This window comes from Phlebotomus argentipes, unplaced genomic scaffold, assembly GCF_947086385.1.
Source record: "Phlebotomus argentipes unplaced genomic scaffold, Phlebotomus argentipes genome assembly contig_33, whole genome shotgun sequence".
In the NCBI taxonomy this organism is placed as follows: domain Eukaryota; kingdom Metazoa; phylum Arthropoda; class Insecta; order Diptera; family Psychodidae; genus Phlebotomus; species Phlebotomus argentipes.
Genome location: NW_026776167.1, coordinates 390,570 through 409,321, shown reverse-complemented (window position 1 = coordinate 409,321; position 18,752 = coordinate 390,570). Strand labels below are relative to the sequence as shown.

The 18,752-nt window shown below is 39.5% G+C and overlaps 2 protein-coding genes across 12 annotated transcripts; one reads left to right on the top strand and one right to left on the bottom strand.

Annotated features, from left to right (window-relative positions):
- The first annotated feature begins 129 nt into the window (after nucleotides 1-129).
- On the top strand, nucleotides 130-17,846 carry LOC132256961 (restin homolog). Of its 11 annotated transcripts, none has more exons than XM_059753585.1 (14): nucleotides 1,876-2,145; nucleotides 6,929-6,999; nucleotides 7,332-7,442; nucleotides 8,125-8,181; nucleotides 8,769-8,921; nucleotides 9,594-9,981; nucleotides 10,042-10,231; nucleotides 10,425-10,481; nucleotides 11,954-12,064; nucleotides 14,113-14,223; nucleotides 14,283-14,306; nucleotides 14,422-14,533; nucleotides 14,609-17,674; nucleotides 17,733-17,846. In XM_059753585.1, the coding sequence occupies exons 2-14, from the start codon at nucleotides 6,957-6,959 to the stop codon at nucleotides 17,777-17,779; spliced, it is 4,470 nt and encodes a 1,489-aa protein (XP_059609568.1). In that variant the 5' UTR covers nucleotides 1,876-2,145; nucleotides 6,929-6,956; the 3' UTR covers nucleotides 17,780-17,846. The 11 variants fall into 11 exon arrangements, with proteins under 11 accessions (XP_059609571.1, XP_059609569.1, XP_059609570.1 ...); XM_059753583.1 differs by having other exon boundaries at nucleotides 7,305-7,442; XM_059753591.1 differs by lacking the exon at nucleotides 7,332-7,442.
- LOC132256963 (DNA-directed RNA polymerase II subunit RPB11) lies at nucleotides 17,796-18,583 on the bottom strand. The gene is made up of 4 exons (XM_059753594.1): nucleotides 18,376-18,583; nucleotides 18,212-18,301; nucleotides 17,970-18,144; nucleotides 17,796-17,907 (listed from the first exon to the last, which is right to left on the bottom strand). Exons 1-4 carry the CDS (start codon nucleotides 18,426-18,428, stop codon nucleotides 17,872-17,874), a joined length of 354 nt encoding a protein of 117 aa, XP_059609577.1. The 5' UTR covers nucleotides 18,429-18,583; the 3' UTR covers nucleotides 17,796-17,871.
- Nucleotides 18,584-18,752: the final 169 nt, after the last annotated feature.

The following is an 18,752-nucleotide window of genomic DNA, read 5'->3' as shown; positions in this document are numbered from 1 at the left end:
AGAAATGTTTAATTCATGTTTCAATTTTTTTTATCGTGGGTCAATTCAAGAAGTTTAAATCTCCATTCCGAAACTGCATGAACAGCACTCATTTTTTGTGGAGCGAAAACAGTGTAAACGTCAAGCGAGTGAAAATTCCTTCAGTGTCCACGAAAAACTCCCTTTTTTTAGCGATATTGTGCCTAAACTCTTGAAAAATACGTTGTAAAACACATGAGCGTGTTCAGTGTGTATTTTTATGTTGTAATCTTACCGTGAAGCCTGGTAAACCGTGCCAAAATTGTGAATTTGTCAGTCCTGTGGAAACCTAACCTCACTCATTTGTGGCCACTGTGAAGGGGTGCTTTACCGAGCATTTTCGCCCCTTTCCGCGAATTTGCGAGCATTTGAAGTGCATTGCAGTGAAAGCCAAGGACTTTAAGACTCTGTTGAGCGGTGCAGCCGTGAGCGTCAGGATTTCGCACGGTGTTAAATTTGAGTGAGTTGTTTTGGGTGGAGATTAGGGTCAACAGGGTGCACCCGGAGTTGCGGTAAGTACGGAATCCCTCAAGCGCATAGGCCAATGTCGATGAGTCAGCTCAGTGAAGATGCATTTATAATTCTCCTTGTTGGCATCTACTTGTTGTCTGCCGCGTAGAAAAAAATAAAGTATGTTTGTGTTTTTATAAATAGCTTCTGACGTCGTGAATCACACGCAATTTACGACACAATCATCAGAGTTTAATTGCTAATTATTATTTTCGCCTGTGTACCCGCACAGCCTGTGTCGTACTAACAAGAAGAGTGATCTTTGTGACTTGTAAAAAGGCAGCAAAAGTGATAAGCACAGTTGGGGAAACAGTGAAGGAAAATGAGTGAAAATGTTCAGGAGAAGAAGCCAGAGGTCAGTGAGTGTGACACGGCCAGTGAGGCTTCCTACGCACCGTCGACGTCGTCTCAGAGGCCCTCGGGCATTCGGCCGCCCTCCGTGAGGATCGGGCGGCTGTGCACAACGCACTGCACCCCAAAAGCCTCCCACCCGCCGCCATCAGAGAGCAAAAGTGAGTAGCACAAGTGATTATCATTAGACACACAATACACTCGCTCAGTGCATCCTCTGACGCGCTCACTGAAGCTTCGAGCGCCCCATTTCGCTGCTCCTCAGCTGGAAAGTGAAATTTAATTGCTAACTAGCTTCAGTCTCGCTGCTGTGTGACTTAAATTTCTGCCTTCCATCATCAGAGCGGAATTTGGGGCAAAAGAAGGCCTTAAAAAGTGCTCGGAAGGCTTGGAATGTAATATGGACATTGTCCAAAACATCCCTTGGTTTCACACCTCGACTGAAATGTTACATTTTCAAACTTATTATAAGTTAGAGAATACGTTAGTAGAATGCTTGGCGATCTTCCTCTGCTGTCTGTTTATTTAGCTCTTTCCGCAATCAAATGCGCAAGTGACCTATTGCGTAACTGATTCACCTGTAATTTACTTGAGATTATCCCTGCGCTTCTCTGTGAGAATTAGCCAAAGTGTGTAATGTTGCCGCAAAATCGGGTGGGGAATCTATTCAAGAGCCAATCATCTCTCATCAGAGGGTTACTTGGAAGTCACCTCCAAGTATCATTAAGTCATATGCCATTGGCTACTCGGACACGCACGAGAGTGTTTGAGGAAAATTTGCAACTCCTTGTCGCTTTTAGACATTTGAGAGAATATCTGTTGATCATCATCACTCGCTGGAGAGTGAAACATGGTGGAACTTTTTGCCTCTGGTGTTCTTTTCAATTGCAGAGTTGTGTTGTAGTTGTGTGTAAGTGGGAAAAACGCTTGGGAGGTAAGCTTGAGTGTGCGAGAGACGGGAGAGAATTACATTTCTGCCTCATGAACTTCCAAGTCAAGCGCGAACAGTCAGTTTTCCATGAGACATCAATCCGTGAGCATCGACAGTCTCTGGGCTGAACACTTTTTTTTTGGGAGGCCTCTACAGTCTCACAGAAAGTCGACTCTGCGTGGGTACAGAGATAAAAATTCCCCATTGGAGAGACAGTGATAAAGTCATAATTCCAACCGCAAAGATACGTGAAGAAATCAAACATATTTGTTTGGTATTTCTCGGGATTAACTCACTCAAGTCTCTTAAGGTGTATCAGCGAGCCTTTTATTCAGGTAAAATTGTTAAATATTTTCCTCTCTGCATATGAATTGAATTATACTTTTGGGTGTGAAAATCTACCAAATCGTCTTTTGCGAGTGAATAGAAGTTTGTGTGTGAATTTATCTGATAGTATAGCACTTTAGAGGCTCATTAATCATTTCTGTCTAAAGAAATTCCGTGAATGAAAAAAAAATTCCATCAAACTTTTGCTGGATTCACACACAAAAAAGCACACTTCCCAAGCCACTCTATTATGGTAATTTCACGGGAATCAATTCCATCTTCACATTAATTGTCTTGTTTTTCTCTCCATTGGTTGATTTGTTGTGTATTAATTAATAAGTGTGGTTTCAGTGGATGTCCCGTGCTTGTAAAAATATAATTTTTAATTTTCTTACACACGTGACTAGAAGATGTTAATCGATAAAACGTGTTACCAAATTCACAAATTTCGTGATGAAGAGAATGAATGAAAGATTCTATTTTATTATTATCTCTTTGAATGTTCGGAAAGTGTTTGAAGATACCAGAAAAAAATATGCTGGAAAGAATTTAATGAGATTTTCGTGGGTCATAAATTGCGTAAAGCATTGCTCAAGAATCATCTGAAAACGCGTTATGCAAAGATTCCTTGGAAAATTCGTGATCGAGAGGATTGTTTAAGCATGAGTGAATGAAAAAAAAAGTGTCAGCCTCGTTAAGAAATCCAATTGAGTGATTCAAGATCGTATTTTTAATCAAATAAATCAGGCTTAAATGATCGAGAAAGATGGAATGTCAATTGTCATGTTTTTTTGCGATGTTGTGACCTTATTCGCGTGTATCATTCTTCAATTTTGGCGGTACAATTGAGAGGGAAATGTGGCTCACGTGAGTACAATGAGCATCAATAGAAAGTCCATTAAAGTCACCAACATTGCCTATTTATTTCGCATTTGTGCTTTTATCTCCCGTGTGGCTTTTGTGCTAAAACACGGAATTTGTTTTCAAAACAAATATTGTACTTTTTTGAATTGTAAAAGCACCGGGGGTGAAGACGAAAATTCACAGTTCGCGATGCGTGGAGCAAAATTATATACTTGTATTTCGGAAAAAATTAGACAGTATTGACCAAGAAAGCCTCTCATTTGAGATCGAATTAAAAAAAATGCCAGTCAGAGTTGAGAGGAAAAGCGTAGAAATATGTGTAATTTTAATTGAAAGAGAAAATAGGGAGGGAAATTCAGTGTTATGTTTTGTGAATATGTAATTTAGTTTTTGGTCATTTTAAAATATACAATTTCTGTCAGGAAAATATGGAATGGATAATATAACTTTTCCTTCCCTACAGAACTGCTTTTGACCAATAAACACGTAAATATTAAACGGAAAAATGAGACTTCCACTCTTGTAAACCTTTTTTAGAATCTGCATAAATCTAAATTGAAATCTTGCAGTAAGGAAAAATACTTTTTGTCAAGACGCTGATACCTTTCAAAATCTCATAAATATACTCTCTATGAAATCTCTGCAATTAAAGAAGTGATATTATTCGCTTTCATTTGTTGTGTAACTATATGTATTGTTGTAAACCTAAAAATGAAGGTAAAACTTTTACACACCATATGAATTTATCATTTCAGACCTATTTTCTTGACCATGACTGTAACTGTGTGAATTTCAAATGTCATAATTTCCTATATCATCTTTCCGCAGAGGAGAAAATACTCCAGACTGTGATAGATGATTTAGTCATGGTGGTTTTTTACACTTCCACTTCATTGAAGCATTTGTGTGGGATGGCTTTTGCGTCTTGAGAAAAATCATCGGCCAAATCTTGATTTATGTATTGCTGTGATGGATGATATTCAAGTGTACCGTCTTAGGAACACCTTCTTCACCTCAATTTCATTTAATGCCCATTGTTTAGTCGGCACTTGTTGCAAATATTGTGTGTCGGGCAAAATACGGCGCCTTACATTCATTGAATATTTCACTCTCGATCGCTTTCAATTTCAATCTGTGTCTGATTGAAATTGATCCGCATGACAATAGTGGAGTGGGTCGCTAATTTTTTTGTCATCTTGCCGCAGAAATCCATCACTTTTGGCACAGATCTGATCTTCAATCTCTTGCAATGGATCCTCATTGAATTTGGGACAAACTTTTTGTGCGCGTGCGACGTTGTTTTGATCTTCTAACGCCCTCGCGGTGCAATTTGGTGCCATATTGGGCAAATCAATGAAGTAAGATACACGAAATTAATTTACTCCTAAAACACCCGGAACTCGCCACTTTTGCACGTGACTGTTTGTTTCTCCTTCCTCTCTGGAAAAATTTGCTATTCTGTATACATTCAACGGAATGACCTCATTTTCCACTCATTCCCAACATAATTGCCTTCGTTTTCTGGACAGCGCGGAGCGCGAGAAAAAAGAATTAGTTATCTGGCATGTTTGAAAGCGCGACAGAACTCAAAGTCATTTAACAATGGCAAAACATTTTCTAATAGTGTCATCATCGCGACTGGTGGGATGACAAGAGATACGAGTGTTAGATTTGCATAATTGACCAAAGGCGATTTTTTCGGCAATATTTCAATATTTATTTTCAACCAAATAGAGAGTAAATGATTGTCTGTGAAGATCTGTCAGAGTCACATTGAGTTATCTCTGTTCCAAAAAGACAGATCTGTCGATGTCAGGAAGTTCTACATTCATATATCTCGCAGAATGAGTCACTATCATTTTTTGTGGGTGACAAGAGTCACAATAAATTTTATACTATATTTTTTCTCATTTCCGTGTCATCCAAAAATGCGAAATCTGCAAAAATGAGCAATAAAACAAGAAACATGGCTTTTGCATTTAATTGTGTGACGGACAGTGTTGAATAATTTTCACGTGGACGATCTTGAGAGGAAGATTTCAATAGCAAAAGTTTCCCATGAACTCGTGGTTGAAAAAATAAAAACAGCACATAGTGATGGCAAAATAAGTGAATGGCACACACGTTTTGTATACAATTGTGTGCAGAATGATGTGCAAAATAAGTCGTTAATTGGAAATTAAAAGAAGTGACAAATGAATATGTGTCATTGTGATGTAAAATTGAATTTATGAATTGACATTATGAATTGTACCGGAAGGGAAACAAAAATTATAATGCATTTCAAATTGAAACAGTTGCAGAGGAGAGAGATAGAGAGAGAAAGGGGTCAATGGATTTGCTAATGTGTTATTTCACTTATTTTCTTCATAACCCTTGATGGAAATTTCACCTTAATCTCTCAGTTTGCGAGATATTTTGCATTTTATCTGGCATGCGGTGAAAGACATTGAGATCATTTCTATATTAAGTTGTTAATCTTTATGGGGAATTTTACTTAAATATGCCTATCTGAAATGGTGATTTTGCACTTCTCCTGTGCTTCGATTTAATGTGGATTTTATATTGTATCGAACCTCAAATTGGAGAGGGAATATATTATTCATGCTTTCTGTCATTACTGGTGAAGTATTTATTGAGAAAAATGGCTTAAGACACTCGATGACGAAAGATTTATAATAATAAGTTTCGAATCAACCTTGACTAATCTCAAGGAGATGTTAGAATTAAGTTGAACATTGTTGGGGAAAAATTTTTACGTCAAGTCATAATAACAACTTAAACGGACAAAAGTCGCAAGGGAGATGATAAATTTGCTAATTTATTGTGAAATTTATTGAAACGGTAAATGCAATAAAATGTCGCGCTGAAAATTTGTCACGAAGAATTTTTTTTTCTTTTGGTGGCAAATGTTGGGAGAGACAAATAAGAATTTTACATTCAGTCTTTGTGGCCTGTAGAAGTGAAACGAGTGGGTGTTTTGAGAAATTTACCAAGTTGGTGTGAAAAATGTTTAATGCAAAAGAAGAAATTTGCCCACTTTATGACGATTATTTATTTGCACGACTTTTTTGTGCTTCTCCATCTTCCAATTAACACCTGGCTTGGAATTTGTAGAGTTTTCCAATCACCAAGAGAACTGACAAAGCGATAGAAAGAGAGAGAGAGAGAAATCATTTTTCGACAAATGTTGTGGGCTTTTCTACTCGGTCACTTTTGTGATATATCTTTGGTGGTAGAAAAAATAACAATATTTCTTTTTGTGCGATTTTTGGCAAAAATTGCGGGTGTGTCGCGACTGTTTTTTGAAGGATATCAAGCCACATCAAGTTCAATCTCACGGATGATCAATAGCATTTTGTGTTTTGTTGCTACGTAGCGGAAACACGGGGGATATTCAATTACATTTCCACTTATAGAAACAGTCAATTATACCGAAAGAGAGATTAAATCATATGTGATGCAATTTACGTCTTTTGTCGCCGATCTCAGATATACACAGTTTGTCTCATTGCTAACTCGCTTTCCACAAAGGGAAAATCTACAGAGCCTCCGCCTACTTGAAAGTTCTGCCCTCTTATGTTATCTGTTCAGTCTTATCGTGCTTGGACTGACTTTTTGTCGATTTTAGACGCAATAATGATGGAAAAAAACTGCAATTATAGTGAATAAGACAACTTTTGACATAATTCTATTTATTGCGTTCTAAATGGAGCACACAGTGCATACATAATTGCAGGGGACAAATGTGGAGAGATGAGGAAAAAAGAGTTGGTAGATTTCACACCCATCATTAATTCAATTACGGAGGCAATTAACAAGGCATGAAGTTGCGTATTTCTATTTTTTTTGTATGCTGTTGTGTGCTGAAAAAATGCTCTATGTTGTTTTCTTTTTTATCGTCGCCGGATTTAATTTGTCGCCCAGACAACGAAGACATTAACAGCGATTAAAAATGCGAAGACACAGTGATGATTTTTCGCGATCACACTTGGCAGGTAATTGATGTCTGTTATTAAGCTCAAATCACTGTCTCTTAAGTGAGGATCACATACACACACTGAGAGGAAAAAAAACTGTCCAAAGATCTTTCTAGTCTCTACTCTTTTGTACGTTATCTCTTCTCACCTACATTTTATGCGTATGCCCAATATGTTTTTGTTTACAAATCACCACACTCATTCTCAACACTATATACTTTTTTTCGCTGAAGTGGAGGCACAAAAAGAAAGATCGAATTGATTGCAAAAGACACACGAGAACACATGGTTAGTTGTTGCTGTCTTTTTTATGTTGTTATTAGTTGTGTTGTTTCTATGGAATCTCTTAGACGTGGATGAGGAAAGCGAAGCTGATCTGGTGATGGAAAAAATGTCAAGGTCCTCAAAGTCCAGATCACCAGATATCTGGAAATCATCTCGATATGAGAGAAAATCAGCAAGTGCGTATTCTCTGGCCTCCTGGACAAACGCATTTCTTCCAGCATTCACATTCTCTGATTAGGCTTCTAAGACTCTTTCGAAAATTTGGTAGTGTTTTGTGATCATTTCGTCTAACAAAAAAAAAGTATCAATTGGACTTTTTCTTCGCTATCTCATTGTAATATCATTTGTGTTTATCCGCAAAGCACTTTCTTGTCCATCCATTTTCCCACCGATTTTCCATCCTGTGAGAAACGAGAGACTTCAGCCAAACATTGCAGATGATCTTCGTGGTGATCTTCGCTAATGCCGCCTCGAGTGCATTGCGATGGTGATGCAATTGAGCATAAATCGTGCATAACGTATGTCTGAATAACTGATTCAATTTCATTAACTGTTCTCGATGGTGAATTTCTTTGCGAGTCACGGTTAAATAAATCAAAAGAGAGACGTTACCTCATGATCTTCCACTGATGCTCTTGCTGACCCCTTTTCATCCGGGATGAATTCAATTTTCACGCACGGCGATGGTGGAAATGAGAAAACGAGCTCGCAAGAATGAAATATTGAGCAAGATCACGGCATGAATAATTGCAATATGAAGTCTTCTCTCAAATCCTATCAATCTTTATCACATTATCCTCCCCTCAATGTGCACATATCCTGTATTTTTTTGTATTTTTACATGTTTTTTGTGTGAAGATGGATCACTGAGCTCTGATCTGTACTGGGAAGCTACAGGTCGTCGCCGAAGTTCAGGTAAAGGCAAACAGACAAAATACGTTGTGACCAATTAAACTGCGCTTGTGGGTGCTTTGGTACGTTGCCTTCCCTCGGCAATACTGTCTTGCTTCAATATTTGCTTTTGGACTGACGATGTGTAACCATCTTATGAGTGAGACAATTAAGCCAGTGTGATATTTGTATGAAGAATTTATTGCCTGCTCAACAAATGTGTGTCTGCTGCGTGTAATGCTGATGGTGTGTTTCTGAATCGCAATAATGCCCTTTTATGAATGACCGCGAGGCGACTAAATCCCATCATACACAATATGTCACCCATAGGAATTTAACCACGCCGACCAACTCGTCTCATGTGCAATAAAATGACGATGAAAATAGCGCCTAAGAAATATTAAAAGCTTCCATACCATGAGATCAACTTAACACGACATCTTGTGGGCGAGTCCTCATTTCAAATTACACTCACACATTCGTGCCAATTTAACACTATAAATATTGACAAATAATCTCTTGAAAAACACGAATATACTGGAAAATTGCCTAGAGTGGGACAAAGAGGTATTAATTTTTCTGTTAACTTCTCTTTCAAAATCACTTTGCAGATCAGGGAATTGTTCTGACCACCGACACTGACAGTTTCATTATTGGACAACGTGTTTGGGTGGGTGGAGTGCGCCCAGGACACATTGCCTATATTGGCGAGACACACTTCGCGCCTGGAGATTGGGCTGGAGTGGTTCTCGATGAGCCTAGTGGTGAGTATTTTATCTTTCGAAAGAATCGAGGAAGAGGTTTTTCAAAGTCAAGTCTGCAAATAGCATTAAGTCTTTTACATAAAAGGTTATAAGAGTGCGGATTGCCTGAAGGTTTCACCATTTTCAAGGGTGCTATTCAGGTGGAAAATGATGATTTATGAGAATTCTCGTAGGAAAAATGTTGAATTTTAGCCAAATTTATTGCTATTAAGTAAAATTTATTAGTATGAAAAAGAAACAAGACGAAAAGAACTAATAATCTCAGGATCAATTGCTAAAACTGAAAAAGAATCTTGGATGTTTAAGTGAATTCAATGAACTAAATTTCATCGTAATGCGTCATTATTCATTACAAATTGAATGCCTCACTTATCTTTTCTATCCTCTGCCTCCCAGAGATCTAATCTAATATTTTCATATTATTATAAGGCGTGATATATTTGATTTGGAGTGACTTTATATTTGACAGTGCAAATGAGACTCATCCAGTTCCAATTTTCTTTAAAAAGATTAGCCTCGATAATTTTTCGTAACAACTTTCTCCGATTGCAATACCATGAATTTTTTACACGATCTTCCTCGATCTCTTCACCCTGATTCCCACCCTCTGCGGGTGTCTGATTGATGAGATGTGGTAATTAATGTTCACTTTCTTGGCGCAACCAAAAACAGGCAAGAATGATGGATGTGTGTCAGGAAAGCGCTACTTCCAGTGCGAAGCAAAGCGTGGCATCTTTTCACGCCTCACTCGCCTCACACGTGAGCCTTTGCTCACGGCGGACTCCACGGATGATCTGTACAGAAGTCCGTCGCGCACTCCGGCATCACCCGTGAGGACAATTTCGCCGCCGTCGAGCGTGCGGAACAGCGTGACCCCATCGCGATCGGGCACAAAGAGCGGTATGCAGATTGGTGACCGCGTGATCGTGTCGTCGGGCTTCGGCAGTCGTCCGGGTGTGCTCAAGTACATCGGAGAGACTCAGTTCGCGCCTGGTAATTGGTGCGGCGTGCAGCTGGATGATCCCACGGGAAAGAACAATGGAGCTGTTGATGGGATCAGGTGAGATGATATGACGGTTCTGTTGCTTTGTGCTGAATTGATAATGACTTGCATTTGTAGATACTTTGAGTGTCCGGATAAATACGGGATCTTTGTCCCGCTGGCCAAGGTGACATTGTCGCCATCGGCCAAGAAAACCTTCGTGCGTCTTCCGCGGTCAAACTCAAAGGAATCCCTTACATCCATTGGCACTTTGGGTAGCATGGCATCGACGAACACATCACGATTGCGAATGGGAGCAAATGCTCAGGTATCAATCTGGAGTTACACATGAACATCCTAGAACTCTTCCTGCACGCAATTTCCCCGATCTTTCTTTTTTTAATTTTGTTTTCTTGTGACCATGATCATGAGTGATCGTTTTTGTCTAAGCAAAAATATTACAGAAAATATCGACGAAGGAAAAAATCATACTGAATTATATGAATTAATTTAATTTTTAGAGGCTTTCATCATCCACGAAGCCAATAACCACGCCAAAAAATACCTTTTCCCTGCAGGTACGATAATTTTCTTCACAATTTATTATACCTATACACTTCGTTTACAAATTAACAGTAGTTTTTAGTGCACACTCATCACGATACTCTCTGTAATGGCATATATACATATATATTTTTTCTCTCTCTTTAATAAGAACAAGTAAAATGAATAAGAACTGGAAAACACGGAGCATTTAAAACACTTCTTTGCGAACCTGTCCTACTGTCTTCCTCCTCTCCTGTCCCTCACACATTATATTTTCTCTTCTTTCACATTATGCCAGTGATCGATTGTGGGACTTTGTCACTCTCTTTATACATTATTTCTCCCATTTATGGCATGGATATCAGGTCAAGGAATTGCACGAGATGCGATGAATGCGAGTGATGCTGAAATTCACATTTGTGGCAATGATTGATTCTTTCTCCTTTTGTTGCATTCTGTAATCTCAACTGTACAATTGGACTGTATTGAAGAACATTGTAGTATTTTACTCTCATTATGTGGCATGTTTGAGAACAGAGGGTGAATAAGTCAAACGTTTGAGGAAAATATCGGAAATCTCAAAATCTTTTCCATAAAAACAAAACGATCTTGTTTTTTTTTTTCAAGAAAAAAATTGTGTATTTATATTTTATTTAGGAAAATTAACGATTATTTTGTGAATCTAGAGGAAAATCTTAAAAGTTTTACGATCTTTGCATAGATTTCTGAAAAGTTGACTTATTGGCCCCTTGTTTGAATGTTTTAGAGATGCATGATGGCAAAAACATACAGGTGAGATCATGGCATGGAAAATTACGAGGTGCGCTTCTTGAGAATTCTGCGTAGGTTTCATATTTTTCCCGCCAAACCGATTAAACGTCTTCTGATTGCTCAAAATCTCTTCTGCACAGAAGCACCAAAAAGCAGAGACTCACAGAAGTTCACATTCATTGAAGTTTTGAAGGAATTTTCCAGTTGAACACTTAATTGCACGCGCGACAAAAGCGTGGGCTCTTTCCTCTCTTTCGCAACATTTTTGATGACCATCTGAGTGTCTGTGAGCTTCAGTGAGGTTTACACATGGTAAATACGCACGAAAGAGTGTATAAAGTGTCGAAAATTGGAGATAAATCTGCCTCTCATTGATGATTATTTGTGGGATTTTCTCAGACAATATTGCAATGAGAGAGAGAGAAAATCACCTGTAATGTGACAGCAAATGAGGCACTTCATTCATTCTTCGCTTATTGGTGATTGAAAGCAATTTATTTGTGCGCTGTTGATGAATAAATTATAGTTTATGCGACGCTTTGTCTTAAGAAGCAACCTCACTGACATCTATTGGATTTGATGGTTCATTTTTCAACCTTACACGCAGATTTTAACCATGGATCTTTGGAAAAAATGCAGATTTTGATCTGCTATAAAATTTAAATACAAAATCAACACTGATCACTCAATTGACGTTGCATTGCTAATCTTTTATCTAATCTCAATCAAACAGGATGTTTTGCGTGAAAAGCAGAATCATATTGAGCAATTGTTGGCTGAGAAAGACCTCGACAGACAAGATGCTGATCTTCAGTCAGTGATGTACCAGAAGGATATCAATGAGGTTAGTATAAAGTATCGCTGCTTTTCATTCTCTTGAATTTTTTTCACAGAAAGCTAGAAGAATTGCCATCGATTAATCCGCCTTTTTAATGAGAACAGAAAGAGAAAGACATGGGCCGCTGGGTGGAGTTGATTCGACGGCGATCGATGAGGATTGCTGATCTCAGGAGGGAGTTTCAAGGATGGCAGGGCGCCCATGAAAGGCACTGCATCCTCCACGATGTCCTCTTGTAGTGTGACAGTCGTCAGAAAGAGACGAGAAATGCAGATCGATCGGTCTCTTCATAGCATTTTACCCTGAGATCGATGCATATTGCATCGATTCATAAGACCGAAAAATGCTATTCAAGAGGCACATCTTCCTCACGTGCGTGCGCACTCCTCTTGACAAAAACAAAACGACATTAAAGCAGAGGAGGAGTTTTACTGAAGCACATTCGATGCATTTTTATACTTCTTTCCACATCTTTTTTGTTACTATTTTCCACTGTAATTCTAACCAATGATGAAAATGACGATAAAAAATAACAACTATTGTACTTTGCTTAATAAACAATCCACAAATGTTACTTCTTTTGACTGAGGCGTTAAGAGACAGAGGCGAAATGCGTGTAAACATAATAAAAATAACGATGGCTTTCTCTATTTGTCGCTCTCCACCATTGTTTGAAGGTCCCGCATAAGAGATTCACGTAAAACTGCAATTGGCGATTTATTGAATGCATTGGACGTGATTTGAATGCAATTTACTGCTTCAGAGGTGCACTCAGGAGGATGAACTGAACATTAAAAAAAAAGCCAACTTTAGAGAGAATTTATTTTGACATGATTCATGAAAACAGCTCGAGAAGGTAAAATAAGTATTTGTTCAGCCGAGCAATAAAATATTTGCACATGTGTAATTTTAATGATCCACTCGCGGAGTTTCTAAATATTATTTTACCATAAAAATATCATTACAGCTCTTCTGTGTGGCAATTCAGCGTATCGTCACACTGACAATGCAATTCGACATTTTCAATAGCTATCATTTTGAAAATTACGGCTTTTAAAATGTCTAGAATGAATAAATAGCACAAATCACAGAAATTAGATCAATACTTCTTTTAAAAAAAAAAGCTCTTAGGCTGAAGATATGGAAATTATAAGAACTGCTGAATCTGCAGAATTCTAATAAATTTTCCTGATATTGATGATGATCACAACAAATATTCAAATTCTAATTTGTTATTTTTATCGCTTTTATTATGATCCAACGATTCCTGACATTATTAGCATAGCTGTGAGAAGTTTTATTAGACTTTGAAGCCAAGTTTTGAAGCCCTTTATCTGATTTCATTGAGAGTAATATAAATAAATGTAAACTTTTGAGTATTATAAAGGCGTACCCAGAATCATAAAAAATGTCGTCTTGATTAGCCAGAAATACCTAATAATGTAACAAATTTAGACGGTAATTTCTACGTTCATGTATGAAATCAATTTGATGAAATAAATGTTAAATCTGTAAAAAATTTTGCAAATTATTGTTTTAAATACGAACTTTACAAACTATTCATACGTAAATTCCTTAATAATCTTTGTAAATATATCTTTATGATGTAATATGAAGTAGTTAGCGAGACTTTTGTTAATTAAGATATATATAAAAGAAAATACATCCGGAATTACAGAAAAAAGCAGAAGACTAGTAAAACAATAGAATTTATTTTGAAATCCCCTGATTGCGCCTCTGAATTTCTCTGCAAAATCGCCAATTGATGCGTTTTTGAGGCTCACTCTGCCGTATATGGCAAATGAATGCATTTTGCGAGTATCTGTCTGCGATGCTGAGCCTCATTTCCACACAGCACAGCTCGTCAAGGATGCCACCAAAAACATTTTGCGTTTATTTATAGCCACAAGAGGTGACCCTTTCGTTTTTGCATCAGCAAAAGGCGCGCGGAGAGCCATTAGAAATTCTAATTTCTCACACGCATTTTCCTCTGTCTTTTGAGTCTCGCATTGATTGAACAAGGAAGTAACAGTCTTGTCCATGTCCGATTCCAGCTGAAGCAGAAAATTGTGGAATTGGAGGGTCGCCTGAAGGATGAACAGCGCCGCAATGAGGATTTGCAGTTTAGTGTGGACGAGGCGCAGTTTTGCGGTGACGAACTTTCGGTTAGTATTTTTCCCGGAGATTTGAAGAAATTGGTCTTAAATTTCACGAAACATTGCAGGTTAAAAGAATAAAATTGCTGGAAGTGAGTAAGAGAGGATGTTGTTTCGTGTGTTTTAACGCTTTTGAATGCATTTCGCGTCGTTTGCTTGCCTCCTTATAAAAATTATTTTGGTGAAAAATCCATTTGTCAATTTCAGGCGCAGAGTCAGGAATACAAGGAGAGAATTACGACACTGGAGGAGGAATTGGCACAATCGAAGACATCATTAATAACCACGGAAGCAGAAGGCGAGTCGATTAAAGTGAAAGGTGAGTTTTTCTGCGAAATTTTTCATCAATCGTACCACAAAGAAAATCTTTCTTTTTTTCCAATTTTCCCCTCAGAATTAACCGAAAAGGTTGAGGAGCTCAAGAAAACTCTCTCATTACGTGAGGAGGAGCTAAAGAATGTCAGGGAAGAGGAAAAGGATCGCTCGAACAAGATCCTGGAACTGCAGAAACAGCTCATCGAGGCCGAAAGTAACATGGATATTAAGGTTTCGAGTCTTAGTGTGTCGGAAAACTGCCTCAAAGAGGAAATCAAGATGCTATCATCTCAAAATGATGAACTCTGCAGAGACATAGAGACACAAAAGGCATCAATGGAGGCTCTCGAAGTTGCTCAAAAGGTGCTTTTGCAGGAAAAAGAGTCCCTGAAGGCTGAAAATGCCAAGACTTCTGCAATGATGGGGAAGATTGTGAGTGATGGTGAAGTTTCTAGTCAGAAACATGCCCAAGAAATCCGGGAATTGGAAGAGAAGATTCAAAAGAGTGAAGAACGGATGCAGATAAAGAAGACAGCTGAGGAGGATTTGATGAAAGAAAACCAGAAGCATGTCAATAAGATTGCGGATTTGGAGAAGGAACTTTCATTGGTGTCTTCATCGAAAGACGGAACTGTTGCTGAATCTCTGGCCAAAGGAGAGAAAATCAAGGAATTTGAAAAACTCGTGGAATCTCTCAATGCTCAACTCTCGGAAGCCAATTCAGCGACAACTTCCTCGAGAGAAGAGGTTGACAGTGTCCAAAAGAGTCTCAGCGACCACGTAAAATGTGTAGCAGAGCTGAAGAGCGAATGCGAAGTGTTGAGGAAAAACTTGAGTGAACATGAAAGTAAATTGCAAGACACTGTGAAAAACCTCGAAGCTGAAACGATACAAAAGTGCCTTAAGATTGAGGAATGTGAGAAATTACGCGCGACTATAACATCAACTACCAACTCAAGTGCCGCGGAAATGCTGCAATCCGAAGAGAAGCATCGTGAGGAGGTGAAGAAGCTCACTGACCGTCTGAAAAGTGTGGAGGATGAGAAAGAAGCCCTAAAAGCATCCCTTCAGCATGAGACTGAGAATGGGGAGAAGCAGAAGCTACAGATTGAATCCCTCAGTAGTAATTTAATGGGAGCTGAGCAACAGAAGATCAGTTTGCAGGACCAATTCAATCAGCTGGATCTTTCTCATGGCGATCTGGTGAGGAAATTCCAGGCGTTAGAGGAGAAATGTGCTCAATTGACTACAGATAAACAATCTCTGCAGACAGAATTGACATCTGTGAGGAATTCTTCGCTGGACACAAATTCCGAAGTGGCTCGCTTAGCGCAGGAATTGGAGAGCAAGAAGGCGTCGTTGGAATCACTGTCAGAATCCTCAACAGCCACAAAACTCACACTGGAAAAGCGAATTCAGGAACTCAGTCAACTTGTAGAGAAGTTCCAGGGTGAAATTGATAGTCTGGCGACTCAGAAGATTCACAGGGAGAATGAATTGAATGGGGAATTGGCAAAGACCAAGGAACTTCTTCAGAATGAGATGGAATTAACGAAGAAGAAGTACCAGGATGAAAAGGAGAAACTAATTCAGGAAATAAATGTGAAACTCGAAGAGGCTGAAGTGACAAGGAATAATCTCACGGCATGCATTACGCGCTTGGAAGAAAGTGTTGCCGGACTGGAGAAGGATCTGGAGAACTCGAGGAATCATCAGAAGGTCTTGGAAAATGAATTGGAGTGTGCGAAGAAGCAATTTGAGTCGTTGGAGAGGGATTTAACCGTTTCGAAGGCCCGTGTTTTGGATTTGGAAATGGCAAAGAATTGCAGTGATTCATCCCAGGAAGATTTGCTGAACAGGATGAAGGAAAAGGACATCGCTCTGGCCGAGGTCAGGGATGAAAGAGATACGCTGAAAGTGGAAGTCGGAGCCTTAAGGGAGAACTTTGAGCAGCAAATCAAGGAGATTGTAGATGTGAAGGGTAGTCTGGAGGAGATCACGAAGTGCAGGGATGCTGAGAAGACACGAGCTGATGAGTTGGGAGAGAAGCTGAGAGATATGGAGGATGAACAGGTGGATTTGGTGGATAGAAGTGAACAAATGACGGTTAAAATCACAGATTTGGAAACTCTGAACGCGTCTCTGGAGGCATCGCTTGGCCAGTTGTCACTTGAAGCGGATTCCAAGGCCAAATCCAGTGCCACTGAGAGTGAGAGTCAGAAGGCAGAAATTGTAAAGCTGACGGAAGAACGGGATGCAGCAAGAAAAGAGGTGGCAGAGACCGTTAATCTCACTGAGGAGCTGAAAAGTCAGTTGAAAGTGAAGGAAGCGTCATTAGTTGATTTTCAGGCGAAAGTGGCGCAAGTCGTCACGGAATCAGAGAGTTTCCAGAACAGTCTCAGAGAAGATTTGTCCAGGAAAGTGGATGCTTGTCAGGAGCTGGAAAAGAAGTGCACAAATCTGGAGCAATCTGTGAAATCTGCAGAGGAAGAAAAGGCAAAGGCGGAAAAGGTGATTCAATCTCTGGAGGAAAAAGTGGCGAATCTCAGGAAATCGTCAGATGAGGTGGATTCCTCAAGAGCTGCCCAGGATGTTGAGATGTCAGAATTGCTGCAGAAGCTCAAAGAACTGACAGAGAAGCTCTGTAGGCGTGATGATAAGATTGTGCAGTTTGAGCGACAGGAAAGTCACCTCAAGGGTGAAGTCGCCGCTCTTCATGCCATGCTTCAAGAGCGAGAAGTGCAGCTAAAAGTGGTGAAGAATCAACTGGAAGCGGCCAGAAGCAATCCAGTCGCTCCGGCAGTGAACACTGTTGATGATTCGGACGCGGGGGCGCAAATAAGTTTCCTCAACTCCATCATTGCAGACATGCAGAAGAAAAATACCGAACTGGTGGCCAGAGTGCAGATTCTGGAGGCGGCACCCGGAGATTTCAGCCAGAATGGCCTGAATCTCGAGATGCCAGTGCGTCGTAAGCCTGCACCACGTCTCTTCTGTGACATTTGTGATATCTTCGATGCCCATGATACGGAGGATTGCCCACTACAGGCCTCGGACAGCCCTGTCCCGCCAGATTTAGTGGTCCGGCAACCCGGTGAGGAGCGTGTCTTGCCACCACCCAGGAAATACTGCGAATCTTGCGAAGGTAAGAAACTCACTTGAAAGCCACATTCTTTCTCTAACTCTTTTTCGCTCTCTTGTAGTGTTCGGCCACGAGATTGGCGAGTGTGACAACGATGAATCGTTTTGAAGACCTCTTCTAGTTAGCTCAAATATTTGTTTTGTTGAGAATTCTGTGTTCCGTTTGTGAGATATTAAATTTATAGTCAAATTTCATACATTCTAATCGCCTCCGTCTTTTTTATCCTTGATAGCATCCTAGAAAACCAAGAGGGAATCATTAGACATCTCCAGGAGTAGCTTTTAGAGCCACGTGATACCTTGAATCTTTCCTCAAAGAGCGACAACTCAGACATCAAGTCTGTGATGGCATTCGTGAATGCTTCGTGCGGTGAATACTCTGCCGTTGTCTGGATCCGGATGACGAATTTATGCTCCAGGGGATGCGGAACCTTGTACCCGGCAAACAGGACATTGGGATCCTTCAGCAGTTGGCTAGAAAACTCAATTTGTGTCATTGCTTTCCGGATAGAGGGATTTGAGGTTAGGTTTCCACACTCACTTCCTGATCATGTTCCCGAGCGTGTGATCTTCTTTGTTGACAGTGAATATCGCCGCATTGGTGACCTTTGTGTCTAACTCCTTGATGATCCTGTCAGAGAAAGAAAAGTTAATGAGTAAATAAGCAGCAATGCAACGCCAAGAATCAAAACAAACACAACGCACTTTTTCTCCCCTTCGTATAGAAGGAATGACTCAAAAGTCGGTGGTGCATTCATATCTGAGCACTATCAGTCACTTTTAGTGCTTTTTTCGCGAGCTTGTTCCTGCTTCTTTCTTTAATTTCGTGCAAACGATGAGAAAACAATATTGACTGCCGCCGACAAACTGTTATACTACAAGGGGCGTTTAACTGGTGGAAAAAATGGAACCACTCGAACTGTAATACAGTTAAAAGGAACAGAATAATATAACTGATTCTTCACATTACGAATATGATACATTTCTTTGCAATTCTGAACATACAAGAAACAATTCACTTAAGTTTAAATAAAACATTCTTAGAGCCTGATGGTTTTTTCTGAACCTTCTGAGCAAATATG

Bases quoted from the DNA above. Each gene is read 5' to 3' on its own strand.
- LOC132256961 (XM_059753583.1), top strand. From the start codon at position 6,957: ATGCGAAGACACAGTGATGATTTTTCGCGATCACACTTGGCAG. The intron at 7,443-8,124 runs GTGCGTATTCTC...TTTTGTGTGAAG, and splicing joins ATATGAGAGAAAATCAGCAA to ATGGATCACTGAGCTCTGAT. The intron at 14,534-14,608 runs GTGAGTTTTTCT...TTTTCCCCTCAG, and splicing joins CGAGTCGATTAAAGTGAAAG to AATTAACCGAAAAGGTTGAG.
- LOC132256963 (XM_059753594.1), bottom strand. From the start codon at position 18,428: ATGAATGCACCACCGACTTTTGAGTCATTCCTTCTATACGAAGGGGAG. The intron at 18,302-18,375 runs GTGCGTTGTGTT...TTTCTCTGACAG, and splicing joins CTATACGAAGGGGAGAAAAA to GATCATCAAGGAGTTAGACA. The intron at 18,145-18,211 runs GTGAGTGTGGAA...TGAGTTTTCTAG, and splicing joins CTCGGGAACATGATCAGGAA to CCAACTGCTGAAGGATCCCA.